This window comes from Filicampus tigris, chromosome 21 (assembly GCF_054856515.1).
Source record: "Filicampus tigris isolate MCC_2025a chromosome 21, RoL_Ftig_1.0, whole genome shotgun sequence".
Classification (NCBI taxonomy): domain Eukaryota; kingdom Metazoa; phylum Chordata; class Actinopteri; order Syngnathiformes; family Syngnathidae; genus Filicampus; species Filicampus tigris.
The window spans coordinates 4,046,782-4,059,541 of NC_141237.1; the positions used below are offsets into that span (position 1 = coordinate 4,046,782).

At 42.2% G+C, this 12,760-nt stretch overlaps 2 protein-coding genes across 4 annotated transcripts in view; both read left to right on the top strand.

Annotated features, from left to right (window-relative positions):
• Window positions 1–809: 809 nt before the first annotated feature.
• tram1 (translocation associated membrane protein 1) lies at window positions 810–6,413 on the top strand. Its single transcript, XM_086021429.1, has 11 exons — window positions 810–1,117; window positions 2,124–2,187; window positions 2,933–3,051; window positions 3,122–3,238; window positions 3,469–3,527; window positions 3,608–3,692; window positions 4,497–4,567; window positions 4,813–4,917; window positions 5,128–5,271; window positions 5,368–5,519; window positions 5,672–6,413. Exons 1-11 carry the CDS (start codon window positions 995–997, stop codon window positions 5,740–5,742), a joined length of 1,110 nt encoding a protein of 369 aa, XP_085877555.1. The 5' UTR covers window positions 810–994; the 3' UTR covers window positions 5,743–6,413.
• Window positions 6,414–7,317: 904 nt separating this feature from the next.
• The window catches only part of ncoa2 (nuclear receptor coactivator 2), a 34,138-nt gene continuing 28,695 nt past the window's right edge, over window positions 7,318–12,760 (top strand). For all 3 annotated transcript variants that reach the window (XM_086021234.1, XM_086021236.1, XM_086021237.1), the window contains exon 1: window positions 7,318–7,570. The gene's annotated coding sequence lies outside the window, so the exon portion shown is untranslated. The remainder of the gene's footprint in view (window positions 7,571–12,760) is intronic.

Here is a 12,760-nt window from a genome sequence, read left to right on the forward strand (position 1 = left end):
CTTGTACTAATTCCTGCATTTCCTTGTTTGTACTTTGTCAGAATAGGCGTGCTTGATAAAGCAAATCAATTAAATTCACAGGCGTAGGTGTTTGGCATCTATTGAATGGTGGACAAGGGTTTACCTGTTTCCATGGTGCTGACTGCATTGTTTATGGGAGTGGCTTTAGGTGAAAGCACCTGATTACTGGCAAATGACAAGCCCTTAAAAAAAAAAAAAAAAAAACGAAAGACAAAATTTTGGTCACTGGCCACAGCATGAAATAGTTAAATGAATCAATTTATATTCATTTGTATTTTTTTGTATTTGTATCAGTTATTGATTTGGTCATTGTTTTCCAAAATAGAAGCTAATGTTTGCAAATCTCTTATTTTGATTAAACAAAAGATAATCAGTCTACTTTCATGAAGGAAGAGAGAAATCAGAGAGTGATTAGTCGTGCTAAGAGGCTGAAATCAGAGCATTTGCACAATTTTAAGTTAAACAATGTTTCTTAATGTTTATTAATTTGGTAATTGATTAGCTGTCAATTAAACAATTCATTTTTACACCTATACTGTTTACAAATGTAAATTGTTTTCTGTATTGTATGTATTTTCCTAAAATAAAGGATTTATTTTTGCATTGATTAATTTTCATTTGATTTGGTTTGGATAATGGATGGATGTGCATTATTACTATTTATTATTGTTTTACTTTTTTTTTTAATCAGTGATCATTCTCATGACTAAACCGCAGTTCCTCCCCAACGCTGTAGATGGCGACCTAGCAACGCAGCCGTTTCCTGTGCAGAGTCAAGCGCGGCGCCCTAAACTCTCCCTGGCGTGGACCCTCCCACTCGAGTAGAAGAGTGACACGCCATTTAATCGCTGTCTGGCCTTTTACGCTTTTCGGTAACAGGAGAGCAACAGCCGAGCGCCACCACGTCGTAAGCAGCTCAAATTTGAGATCGCGAGAAACCGCTGTCGAAGGAGCAACACCGAATCGTGTGGAAATGGGTATTCGGAAAAAGAGCAGCAAGAGCCCGCCGGTGATGAGCCACGAATTCGTCATCCAGAACCATGCCGATATTGTGTCCTGCGTTGCTATGGTGTTCCTTCTCGGGCTCATGTTTGAGGTAAATTGGCGATACACACGTTCGATGAGAAGGTGCGAATAAGTTACGGAGGCTCACGGGGGAGCTACGGCAGCCGGCCGGCGGAGTCTCGACTCGCTCCTACCCGCCAGCTAGCGACCGTGGCACGGCTCTCTTGCTCGCCTTTCTTCGCAGTGTTACTTCCTCTTGTGAGACAAAGTTACACACTGGGTTCTTTTTTAGCCACTAAAGCACAACAAAAGGTAGTCATCATGTTCAATGTATGATTTTGAATACTTTTTTTTAATCGGTACTTTCAGTTTGTGAACATTTCAAATCAACAGGCGCACTTTCGTTCTTCACAAAGCAAAGTTCCCTGAACGCAACACGTTTTTTTGTTTGTTTTTTTAAATGAAAAATGCACGTTACACTTTATTGGTATCGAATCAATCGCCTGTGATTATTGATCAGGTGAAGCACGGCGTCTGGGTTGTTTGCACGTATCGTTGAATGTGTTACGTGGCATTCTCCAGGAGGGCTGCCATCATTCCGTCTAACGACGAACAGCAACTTTTTTTCTCTCCCTTCTCTCTTTTGCCGAATACTAACTACAAGTGGAAAGTAGTAAAATAGCTTAACCTTTCTCTCTCATACCTTCACTCAGAAATCTATTAAAACGTTCTTTTAATAGTTTTGTATCGTCCGACGCGGTTTGCGGGCAGTGAATGCACCTCCGTCGAAAAAGGGAACGCAATGAACGCACCTCAATGGCACTGTATTTCCTTAAAATGCACTTTAATCATTGAGCAAACTGTAATAACAGAAACAAAAATCATTAATCATCGTTAATTAAAAGGTTGTGGCTACACGTATTCTCGTTTATTTAAGGACATTTGGGATTCCTGTGGGACTTGAATGCAACACATTCAATTAACAGCAGGACTTCCTCTGATGACAGTGTGAAATAAAATAAATATAATACAAATAATGATATTGTGAACAAATGAAGGTTAAATTCTTCCTCTGTCCTTTTTACCCAAATTCACAGGTCACGTCCAAGTTTGCAGTGTTGTTCATTACGGTCCAATACAATGTCACCATCTCAACAAGTGGTAAGCTGAATTAAAAGTGAATTAAAGTACTAATGACATCTTATTTTAATCCTCTTTCATGCTTGCATTTGTCGACTGCTGCAGCTCGTTTCAAGGTTAACAAACTTCTGTTCCAGGTTGTTTTTTTGTGTGTGTTTTTCTTTAAGATGGCATCCAGGCAGCGTCAGGGTCCCATTCACCTCTTATCAGGCAGGACTGTAACTTATTTACAGATGCTACTTAAATAAGTTGCATTTAAGTACACAGGCAGAGAGTGGCATTCTTCTCAAATGATTTGCAAATTTACATAGGTTTGTGGTTATAAAATACTATTTTGTTGCTTGTTTTCTCAATACATTAGAATTTTTATCAATAAAAAACTAAGATTGTGACCTTTTTGGGGATACATTTTTTTTCCCATTTTTTTCCCTCCCTGATGGTCCCTAATGATATGCATTTAAATACACAGGCATAGAGTGTGAGTCTTCTGAACTGATGCTGATTTTTCAAAAGATAAGGAGGGGAAGAACTTGAAGAAGGCCTACAAATGACATCAGAGGTAGCGAGCAGATGAGGATGATGATGATGAGGAAGGAGGAGGATTATGAGGATAGAATGTAGCTGAGTCAGTGACGAAAGGATCCTCACAGCAAACAGTTTGTGACGCAACACTTAGCCACTTTTTCCGTTTGGCCAAGTGTCGCCTCCTATGACGACTCCACAAATAATTAGTGTGTGTGGGTTTTCTTTGGGGCGGGGTGAAAAGGCCCCGAGGAGACGGCCGTCAACCACTTCCACCACGGCATCAAAGACCTGGCCACCATCTTTTTCTACATGCTGGTGGCCATCATCATGCACGCCATCATCCAGGAGTACGTGCTGGACGTAAGTGCCTCGCCTGAGCGCGCGTCGCTTGGCGTCGCGTTGTCGTCTAATTGCTCGTGTATGCGTGCAGAAAATCATTCGGAAGAAGCACTTCTCCAAAACCAAACACAGCAAGTTCAACGAGTCGGGCCAGCTCAGCGCTTTCTACTTGTTCTCCTTTGGCTGGGGCACAAGCATCCTCCTCTCTGTAAGAATTCCTTTCTCTTCGTCAATCCTTGCCGAGTCGCACAGTTTTTTTTATTTTTTTTCACGTGTTCGGCTTTATTCGCTATTTTGTGTTTTTGTCAAGAAATCGTAATATTACAAAAATGTCATGTTTCTTTCGATCCAAGAAAATGAAACCCAAATACTGTTGTGTTACTTTTGTGTCTCTTTGGATCTTGTGTGTTTGACTGGCCTTCCTTTTCTGTGTCACAGGAGAACTTCCTGTCCAATCCCAGTTCGCTGTGGGAAGGTTACCCCCACATGCTGATGCCGTAAGTCGACGGCTCACAAAAACAACACGGGGGGGAAAAACACATTGATGCTATTGTACTTATTAATGTTGGCGTGGCAGGCTGCAGATGAAGTTCTACTACATCTGCCAGATTGGCTACTGGCTTCACGCGCTCCCTGAACTCTACTTCCAGAAGACAAAAAAGGTAATTGCACACAATGATGATGATGATAATAATAATAATAATAATAGCATAACGTATTTATCATAACAGATCTATTTTCTCTTGTATTCTGGTCAATGGACTTTTTTTTTTTGGTAACATTACAATTTAATTCTTGTAATGTTTAGACTTTTTTTTGTTTATTATTTTTTTTATCGTGACTTTAATCATAACATTTACATTTTTCGCGTAGCATGAAATTTTCATTTTATATACTTATTTAGCAGTTTTATGACTTTGTTCCTGTTACACTACTTTTCAATCTAACTTGACTTTTTAATATTGTAATGAGTCATTGTAATATTGTGACTTTTTTTTAATTGTAGCATGGCTTTTTTTCCCTTCACAGGTTCTTTTTATCACTATAACTATAACTTTATTCTCGCAACATGACTTTCTTTTACTTAACATTGACTTTTATGGCAAAAGTTTTTTCTCGTAATAGTATGACGTGATTCTTTCATCCTTTTTTTTTTTTTTTTACATGGTATGACTTGGCATAAAATTAGGATTTCCCACATAACGTGAATTTTTCATTGTCACAACTTTTCTCAGAATATGACCGTTTTCCTGACATAATTTACATAACTTTTCATATTATAATGGCTTTTGATGGAATGTTGTGACTGTTTTAGAGTAACATGGCTTTTTACTTCCCACTTCCTCAGTCTATGTCGCCTTGTTTCTGAAGAATTGCAACTCTGGTAATTGTGCCAGCCTGTCGTAAACATTTCCCCATTCCTTTTAACAAAATTTTTTTGTTTTTTTTTTGTTTACCACTTCTAGGAGGACATTCCGCGCCAGCTGGTGTACATTTTCCTGTACCTGGTCCACATCGCCGGTGCTTACATCCTCAAGTAAGACAACCAGAGAGCTTTATTATGATTATTATTATTTGCATCTACACTTTGCATGCGGGAAGGTGGTTGCACAAGTGTGCACACCCTCTTAAAACTGTATGTGTCCGAACCAATCAAAGTCACGCTTGTGTTAAATGAGTCAGCACACACCTGGCACCCTTTCAAGTGTCTCTGATTAACCCTAAGTAAAGTGAAGTTGTTCTAGTAGGCTTTTCCTCACATTAGTCTTCTTTGTTTTCCAGTCTGAACCGTCTTGGTCTGGTCCTGCTGGTGCTGCACTACTTTGTGGAGCTCCTCTTCCACGTGTCCCGCCTCGTCTATTTCAGTAACGAGAACAGACAACTGGGGTAAGATCAGGCAGTTTCACCAACAGAAACTTGGACGAAAGTCATAAAATGACGACTGTTAGAACACGCACACAAACTCTGACTTTTTTTTTTTTTTTTTTTTAAATGGATAGCGTGACTTTTTCTCCAAAGAATATGACTTTCTTAAGTGGAAGCCACACGCACACACATGCAAAACATTTTTGGATATTGTCCTCATGTGGTTTTCAGCTTCAGCGTGTGGGCCGTCCTGTTCGTCCTCGGGCGTCTCCTCACGCTCTCCCTCTCCGTCCTAACGGTGGGCTTCGGCCTCGCCAACGCAGACAACCGAGGCTTTGATTTGGCCACAGGAAACTTTAACATTCTTTTCGTGAGGTGAGTGTAATGTCGACCTGTATCAAGCAGCCCTTTCTGTCTGCGTGTTCTTTATACATATATAATATATATATATTTTTTCTTCTTTCTCCCCAGGATCACAGTGTTGGCCGGCATTTGTCTGACGCAGGTTTTCATGATGTGGAAATTTATCAACTTTCAGCTGCGCCGCTGGAGGGAGCACGCCTCAGTGCAGACGCTCAAGAAGAAACCAGGGCCCTCCAAGAGCAGAGCAAAGAAAGATAAAGGTGAAGCACACTGCCGATTTAAACAAAACAAAAAAAAAAAAGACAGCCCAAAAAACACTTGCAAAATACCATACTTGCAAAAGAACAAAAAAAGATTTAGTTCCCCTCTAAGTAGTTATATTCTAACCAAGTCTTTTTTTGTGTGTGTTTAGCCAACGGTGTCAACGGCGTCAGCTCCCACGCTGCAGACTCGCCGAGATCCCGGAAGGAAAAGTCTTCTTAAAAGATGCTCCCTCAAAGCCCTTCCCACACGTCTGGGCCCCTTCCCTCTGGCTCCTCAAGAAGCGTACCAAGTGGACGTCGGATGGATTTATGTGTCGTCGGAAAGGCCGCTCCGCTGTGCCATTTTTGGGTGGGAAAGAACCAACAAATTGTGGAATAAACTATTACAAAAAAAAGAGACCTTATTTTAAAAAAGGAAAAAAGTGCCTATTGATACAGATCGTTTTGTACAGGGTGTGTCATTTTTAAAATGGTGTCGTGTGATGCTCCCAAAAGTCTGTTTCATTTCACCCCCGTCCACAAAAAAAAAAAAAGTCTTGGATTTTTTTTAGTTACTTTACTCTCCTTTCAGTATCTTATCCTAACCAGATGTTGCTTTGGATCTGTTTTGTAGCCTAGCAAACACAACTGTGTCACTTGCTGACAAAGTTGAACCATGCAGGTAGATTTCCATCTGTTTTTTTTTTTTTTTTTTGTTTTTTTTAAATAAACCAAAACACCCAATCGGTGCTGGATGTGGACTCCCAGCTTAGTCGAGGAGTTATTAATTATGCTGGAGGAGAGAGGGAACTCTGCGTTTTACTGCATTTCTATTGCTTATGAGAAGAAGAGGCATTTGTTGTAAAAGTGTAGATGGTTTTTGATTGTGCCAAATAAACCAGATTGACTGTTGTGATAACTTTTTTTTCATGCCACTGAAAAAGATGCTTCTCCTTGTAGCTCACCTTGGCAGCAGATAATTTGTTTTATTTTAGAAAATACAAATGCATTTTGCTCAAATGACTAAATGTTGAATGGGCATTTTAGCGTCTGGTATTTTTTAGATAAAAGAATACAGTAGTGCCTTGAGATGTGCTTTAATTTGTGACTATACTCGTTATGCAAAGCACTTACTTTCCAGCCTCCCCAAAAAGTAAAGTAAGTTTTTTCTAAAATGAAAATTAACACCCAATATTGTATTTTAGTTGGTCATCTCGAGGCATGCCCCTGATGTGGTCACTTGGGAGTGGTGTTGCACATTTTTTCCTTTAATGATTGACAGTCACTTAGTAAGCAGGCTACTCTGGTTCTTAATATTGCTCTATTTTTTTGTAAAATTAATGAAATTGGACTTTTTTAGTTTTAATGGGAAAGTTGAACATGATTTTCACCATCTGGGGGTCACGATAAAAGGTCATTTCTAGGCATGTACCTATTATGGTCACTTGGAGGCGGTGTTGCCCAATTTTACAAATATATTTAAATATATATATATATATATTTTTTTTTTTTTTAACTGATGATTGACAGCAAATTAAGTCAACGTGTGCCAGACCTATAAGTAAAACTAAATATACATATTTTAGAAATGTTGAAATTAATAAAAATTGAAATATTAAACATATTTGGCTGAAATGATTATTCGGTGGTGCAATGTAACTAAGTGTGAAATGTGTTTTTAAATATGCCCTTTATTGTTTTAAAACGCATTTTCGAACCACATTTTAACCACGCTAACATATGGACGACCACTTAAGTCAAGCACAATAAAAGAAAACAATAATGCGTTTAAAGGGAGGCGGGGGTCGCTGGTGGACCGTGCGGCGGCGGTAGTAGCTTGTCAGAGGAGCCCCGTGATGCGCTTTGGTGTGGGGGGGAGGTTGAAAAAAAGCTAGCCTAGCTACCAGCCAGATAAACACTCAGCGGTGGCTTGCGGACTCGCAGCAGTAACATGGCGGCACAGTTAGCCAACGCTAACGTCGTTCCACCGCCGCCTTCGCGAAGGTCAGCTCAGCCCGTGACGCACGGAATCTAACTCCGAAGAGGACGGACGACTGGAGCGTTATCACGTAAGCGGGCATTTTGGTGTTTTTCCGTCGACGAGTCCCGGTACCAGCAAGCCCCAGCAACCCCCACCCACCACCACCACCTCCTCCTCCTCCTCCACAGCCGCCACTAGCTCGTCAATCTCGGTCGTCTGAGCGCTACGCACCGGGCTCCTTTTTAGCTTAGCTTGTTAGCTTCTTGGTGTCAATAGTGTTTTTTATCTACCCCGCGAACTCAATTAAAACGCATTGAGAGAGCGAGCTTGCGGGCTTTTTATGGCCATGTTTGTCAACGGCGTGTTTATAAAAACAATGGGTTGCTAATACTCTCGGTGTCGCTCCATAAACGTACTTAATATTGTTTTGGGTTTTTTATGTTTGCTTTTTGCTGAGCGAGCGAGTACGAGACGAAGTTGGGTCAGTGCGAACGTAGTTAGCATGCTAACGAGCTACATGGCTTGCTTGTTTTGAAATGTTTTTTTTCTCCCTATATTTTTTGCGACTGTTCAAATCCCAGAACCTGATGAAATCACAGCCGAATTATGCCAGGGGAGCCGAACTGCCACGTAGCTTCGCGTTATAGATTTTGGCAATAGTTAAAGCGAGCGAGTGTGAGGGTTTTGTGCAACAGTGAGGCGAAATGGCATGCGGATCTCGCTGTGCAACTCACGTTTTCGCTTTATTGTGAGTGCCTGAATGGACGTGCACAGTAACGCCGCTATTCACGGGGTATAACGGAAAAGCCTGAGTAATTCACGCCCTCCTAAGAATTGTTCTTTTTTTAATTGCCTGTATTAATAGCTCATGCTATGAATATACCCCATTGTATGATCCCACAACTTTTGGATATAATTTTATTCCTGAAAATTATATGATTTGATGCATATGGAGTGAAGACTCTGTGACTTCCACTAACAACCCTGGCCAAATTTAGCTCATCCCGACAGGTTTGCCCCAGTCAACCCTTGTTTCTTTAACATACCTTGGCACAAATTAGCGTGCTACTTCCGTTTCTCTATGTTTAAACAGGGGCATCTTAGTATGTTTTTCGAAGAGCACAAAAAACGTAAATAGATGCATTTGTGAATAGTAAACTGTGAGTATGCAGGGGATTACTGTACTTGTGAGGGCCTCCTGCTTGACAGGTTCTAGGCTACACAAACAGTTGCCTTTTGCAGTGACTTGTCAGTGCCACTAATGCAGGCGGAATGCATCCCGGGGAACAGGTTAAGCGGTTTCCCTATGCCCACCTGACGACACGCCGGCCCTCCTGTCACATCACTGGCACGGGGCCTTGACATGACATGTTGCACAGCTGCCGGCATGTAAAGGAGTCGCGGCCTTCTGTCAGACTACTGGAAGTCAAAGGAGACAGTCAAAGACGCGGCATATAAATTGGGGGCGGGGGTGTTCTGCTAAGATTGCAAAATGGTGGCTGTAACTGCTGCTCAGGTACAGTAGGGGCTAGGAATTTCAGTAGTGGAATGGTTGGTTCGAAATGGTGGGCTTGAAGTCGACCCACAAATTTGTTGCCTTCGGGGGTAGCATCAAGGAAGGTACCGATACAGATTGGGCAGGTTGAAATCGACCCCTTAACATGTTGGCTTTGGATGTAAGGTACTCGCACAGAATGGGGGATTCAAGTCAACCCATAATTTTGCCAGCTTTGCAATTAGTATGAATGCACCAATGTGGGGATTGAAGAGAGGAATCGAGGCTGTTATGCTTCTAAATATATAGTGTTTCCTTCATTGCGCGGATAATTTGAAACAAAAGTGTAGAATATGACCTGTAAGTAGTCGGTGTCCTTTGCCCTGTGATTAGAAGGCTTTGTTGCATCAGCTGACTGATATTGTAATCATGTGACCCTTGTTCTCCAGTGCAAGCTGACCTTTTTTTTTTTTTTGTCTTTGCTCAATCCCACTCCAAAAGTGTTCACACATGTAGTAGACTCAGTTTAAGTTTACCGCCAAACTAAACCTCAAAGAGAGTTGTTTTGTATGGAAAACCACATACCTTCCGCCATTAGTCCGTTAGCATAAGGTTAATGCTAACATGAGAAATTATTATCATCAACTCAATTTTTTTTTTTTTTTTTTTAAGGACAATGCACTTAAATCAGAGCAAAAAGGCATCTGTGTTTTGCAGTATCTCGTCTCGCATCAGAGGCAATTCATTTCAAAGTGGCCGCTCATTTACTCAACTCTGTGAGCAGCCAATCATCTTGTGCCCTGCTTAGATGTCCTCTCAAAAAAGAAAAACAAAAGAGCTCGTTAGCTGTGGCGGATAGCATTAGTGGTTATTGAAACCTTGACTTTTTAAAACCACCTTAAACCGTTGAAACAGTCATATACTGTATTCTTTATCACCTGTGGAGAATGACTCCTACTTCCTACTCCTACTTGAGTTCAAGGCAGGACACGCCCCACTGCAGTATAATTGGCCGATGTATCCAGGCAGAAAAGTAAGTATGAAGTATGAATTGGCCTTTTACTGCCCGAGATGGCCTCAAGTAACCATTGTAGGTGAATTCATGTGAATTGTGAACCAAATGATTTGCATGGCTGATTTAAAAATTAGCACGTCGTGTCCGTTAATGTCAACTCCTGTCCCGTAGGCGGCGGTAACGCGGTACACAAAATGGCCGGCAATTGCAACCCATCCAAAACTATACATTTGACGGAAGTGCAAGTATATGGAGTCATGGCTATTTAGCGGTAAGCAACCAGCAGTCACCACGAGACTTATTGCGTTAGCTTATCCGTCCATCAGTCCTTGTGTAAGGTCCGCAGTGTTTTCTCAACAGGATGCCTCCCTCCTTCTTCCCTTCCTCCCTTCATCCCTCCCTCCCGCTGATATCAGCTCGGGCACCTCACCCTGCTGTCTCTGCGTTGGTGTTGCCATGGAAACAGCCGTGTGACAGGTCCTGGGTGGGTGTGAGGGATGAGCCGCGGGGGTAATGGCCAGGCTTACAGTAGCGACAGGATAGAGGGGGTGGGGGGGGGGGGGTTGTAATGGTTGATGGGTGGCCGTCACGAAAGAGGAGGAGCGAGACGATTTACCCCCACCGCGCTCCGAGGCGTTCCGTCATTGTGTTGTTTTAACTGACCTGGAATCAGCCGCGCCGCCCATCCGTCTACAGTATCTGCTGGGATAGGGAGTGGGTGTCGTTTGTTGCTAAGGAGGGCGAGATGAAGTCGATATGCATCATCAGAACAAACCGCGCGTGGAATCTGGCACAGCCGAAGGTCCGAATCAGGTGGTAATCATGTGTAGGTAACAGGGGAGGAGAAAGAAGAAAAAAAATCACACCAAGCAAGGCGGCGGAAAACTAGCCATGATAATTGCTTCAGCTCATGTAAAAGCCCAAAAAGCCAATCAGCAGAAATTGCGTGCTTAAGTGGTGCAATTTTAACAGCAGGTTAACACAGCGTGTCGATCTTACAAAAATATTGAATCTTTCGCATCTTATTGAATATACTGTACGTTTTTTTTTTTTTACTTTAGTCTCTTAAATGGGATTAAAACCTGTTACCGTTTACATGCAACAAAAGTACTTTAAAGGTAGGTAGTTTAGCTAACTAAAATACTCTTTTAAAATAAGAGGAAAATCAATTTAAAAAAAGGGCAAAACTCATAAGAGATATTTTAACAGGCGGGCTGACAAATGAATGGATGCCACTTCTGACACCAGCGCTTCGAGTCGCACCACCTGTTATCTAAATTTGGCTAATGGCTTTCTCTTCCCATAATAAAAAGGTTGAATATAAGCATTAGGCCCCGACCAGTATGTTTTGACCAGAAATATGAGTTCAAGCAAGAACATTACTGTTTTACAATTCCTTCTCCTTGAGTGTTTAACTTTACAACAGAGAGGAAAAATCGTTTTGCCAATTTTTGGCCAGGGGATGTTTGTCTTGTGTTGTAATGTCTCACAAAAAAATCTTTGCAGATTTTTAAAGAGTTAATATCGGCCGGTTAATCGGTCAGACACTGATTTAAAAAAAAAAAAAAAAAAAAAAAAAAAAAAAGAAACACTGGCCCCCAATGTAAGCTTGAAATTGAAGCATCCGTGAAGGCTCTCCTAAGGTGTCCTTGACGGAGCAGCAATACCGGTTATTCCCTTTTATTTGCCAGTCAAATTTTGGAGCGATACGGTCACTCTTGTGTTTGACTTCATAAAAGGCAAGAGCGGTAACGCGACACCTCGTCACCGACCGACTGTGGCATCTCTGCGATTCGGAGCGCTCCGATGTAGGTCAGCCGCCGCCGAGTGCATATTGATCCTAAGATAAATGATACCGCTGGATGTGCCAGCTCGTGGCTAAGAAGGTGCCCGCGGCTACTTTGATGTGAACAGAGGGCGCATGATGCTAACGAGGCAGCTGTGTGCCAGACCTCAGAGCCGTTTGCTACGCCCGATACCCCCGACAGGAAATGAATACTAGCCTCTTTCTCTTGCGTCCAGGAGAAAGCTGTGAATGGGTTGTGTCAAAGGGCCTTGATAATCGAGTTTACACAATCAGGATTTTTGGGGCCGATCAGTGAGTAAAAAAAAAACAAAAAAAACCAAGGAATATGTCTATTTAAATAACTTTATTTACTACACTAGTAAATGGCAGGTTATAACATTTGAAATTGTGCATGAAGTATCCTCACACATTATTGCTGACTGGTAATAAACAACATAGCCTCAAAGCCAAACCAAGCAGCAGTCAGCACGATTTTTAGTGTCGTAGTTGTGATGATCGGCGGCATTGCTTCCGCCTCAGCGTGTTTGTGCTACTGCGTGCTAGCATGTGCTTGGCACAGGGAGGAATCCTTGGCACCAGGCGGAGGGGGAGAGAGCGAAAAAAAAAAAAAAACGGCCATTCGGCCAGCTCGTCCGCCGGACTTGGCCCAACGCGACTCGGCCTCGTAGCGTCCAAAATAACAACCTGGTGGAATGAACGGCAACTAGCGGCAGGCATGCGGGGCCGAGGTAGCTGCAGTACGTGCGGCTAGGCCTTTTTCTCACCCTCTCGTCATGAAGCCGCCGGAATGCGAGGCGTCAGATTCGGGTGCGTATGGTTTGTGTGCACTTTTTTTTTTTTTTTTTTTTTTTTTTTGCCGGGATTACTCTGACCGGCGTTCTGCTGACTCAGCAGTGTTCCTGCATTGACCCGCGTCGCCCGTCGCCGTCGTGACTTTTTGTTGTTGTTGTTGTTGTTGTTG

Bases quoted from the DNA above. Each gene is read 5' to 3' on its own strand.
- tram1 (XM_086021429.1), top strand. From the start codon at position 995: ATGGGTATTCGGAAAAAGAGCAGCAAGAGCCCGCCGGTGATGAGCCAC. The intron at 3,239-3,468 runs GTAAGAATTCCT...TCTGTGTCACAG, and splicing joins GCACAAGCATCCTCCTCTCT to GAGAACTTCCTGTCCAATCC. The intron at 5,520-5,671 runs GTGAAGCACACT...GTGTGTGTTTAG, and splicing joins CAGAGCAAAGAAAGATAAAG to CCAACGGTGTCAACGGCGTC.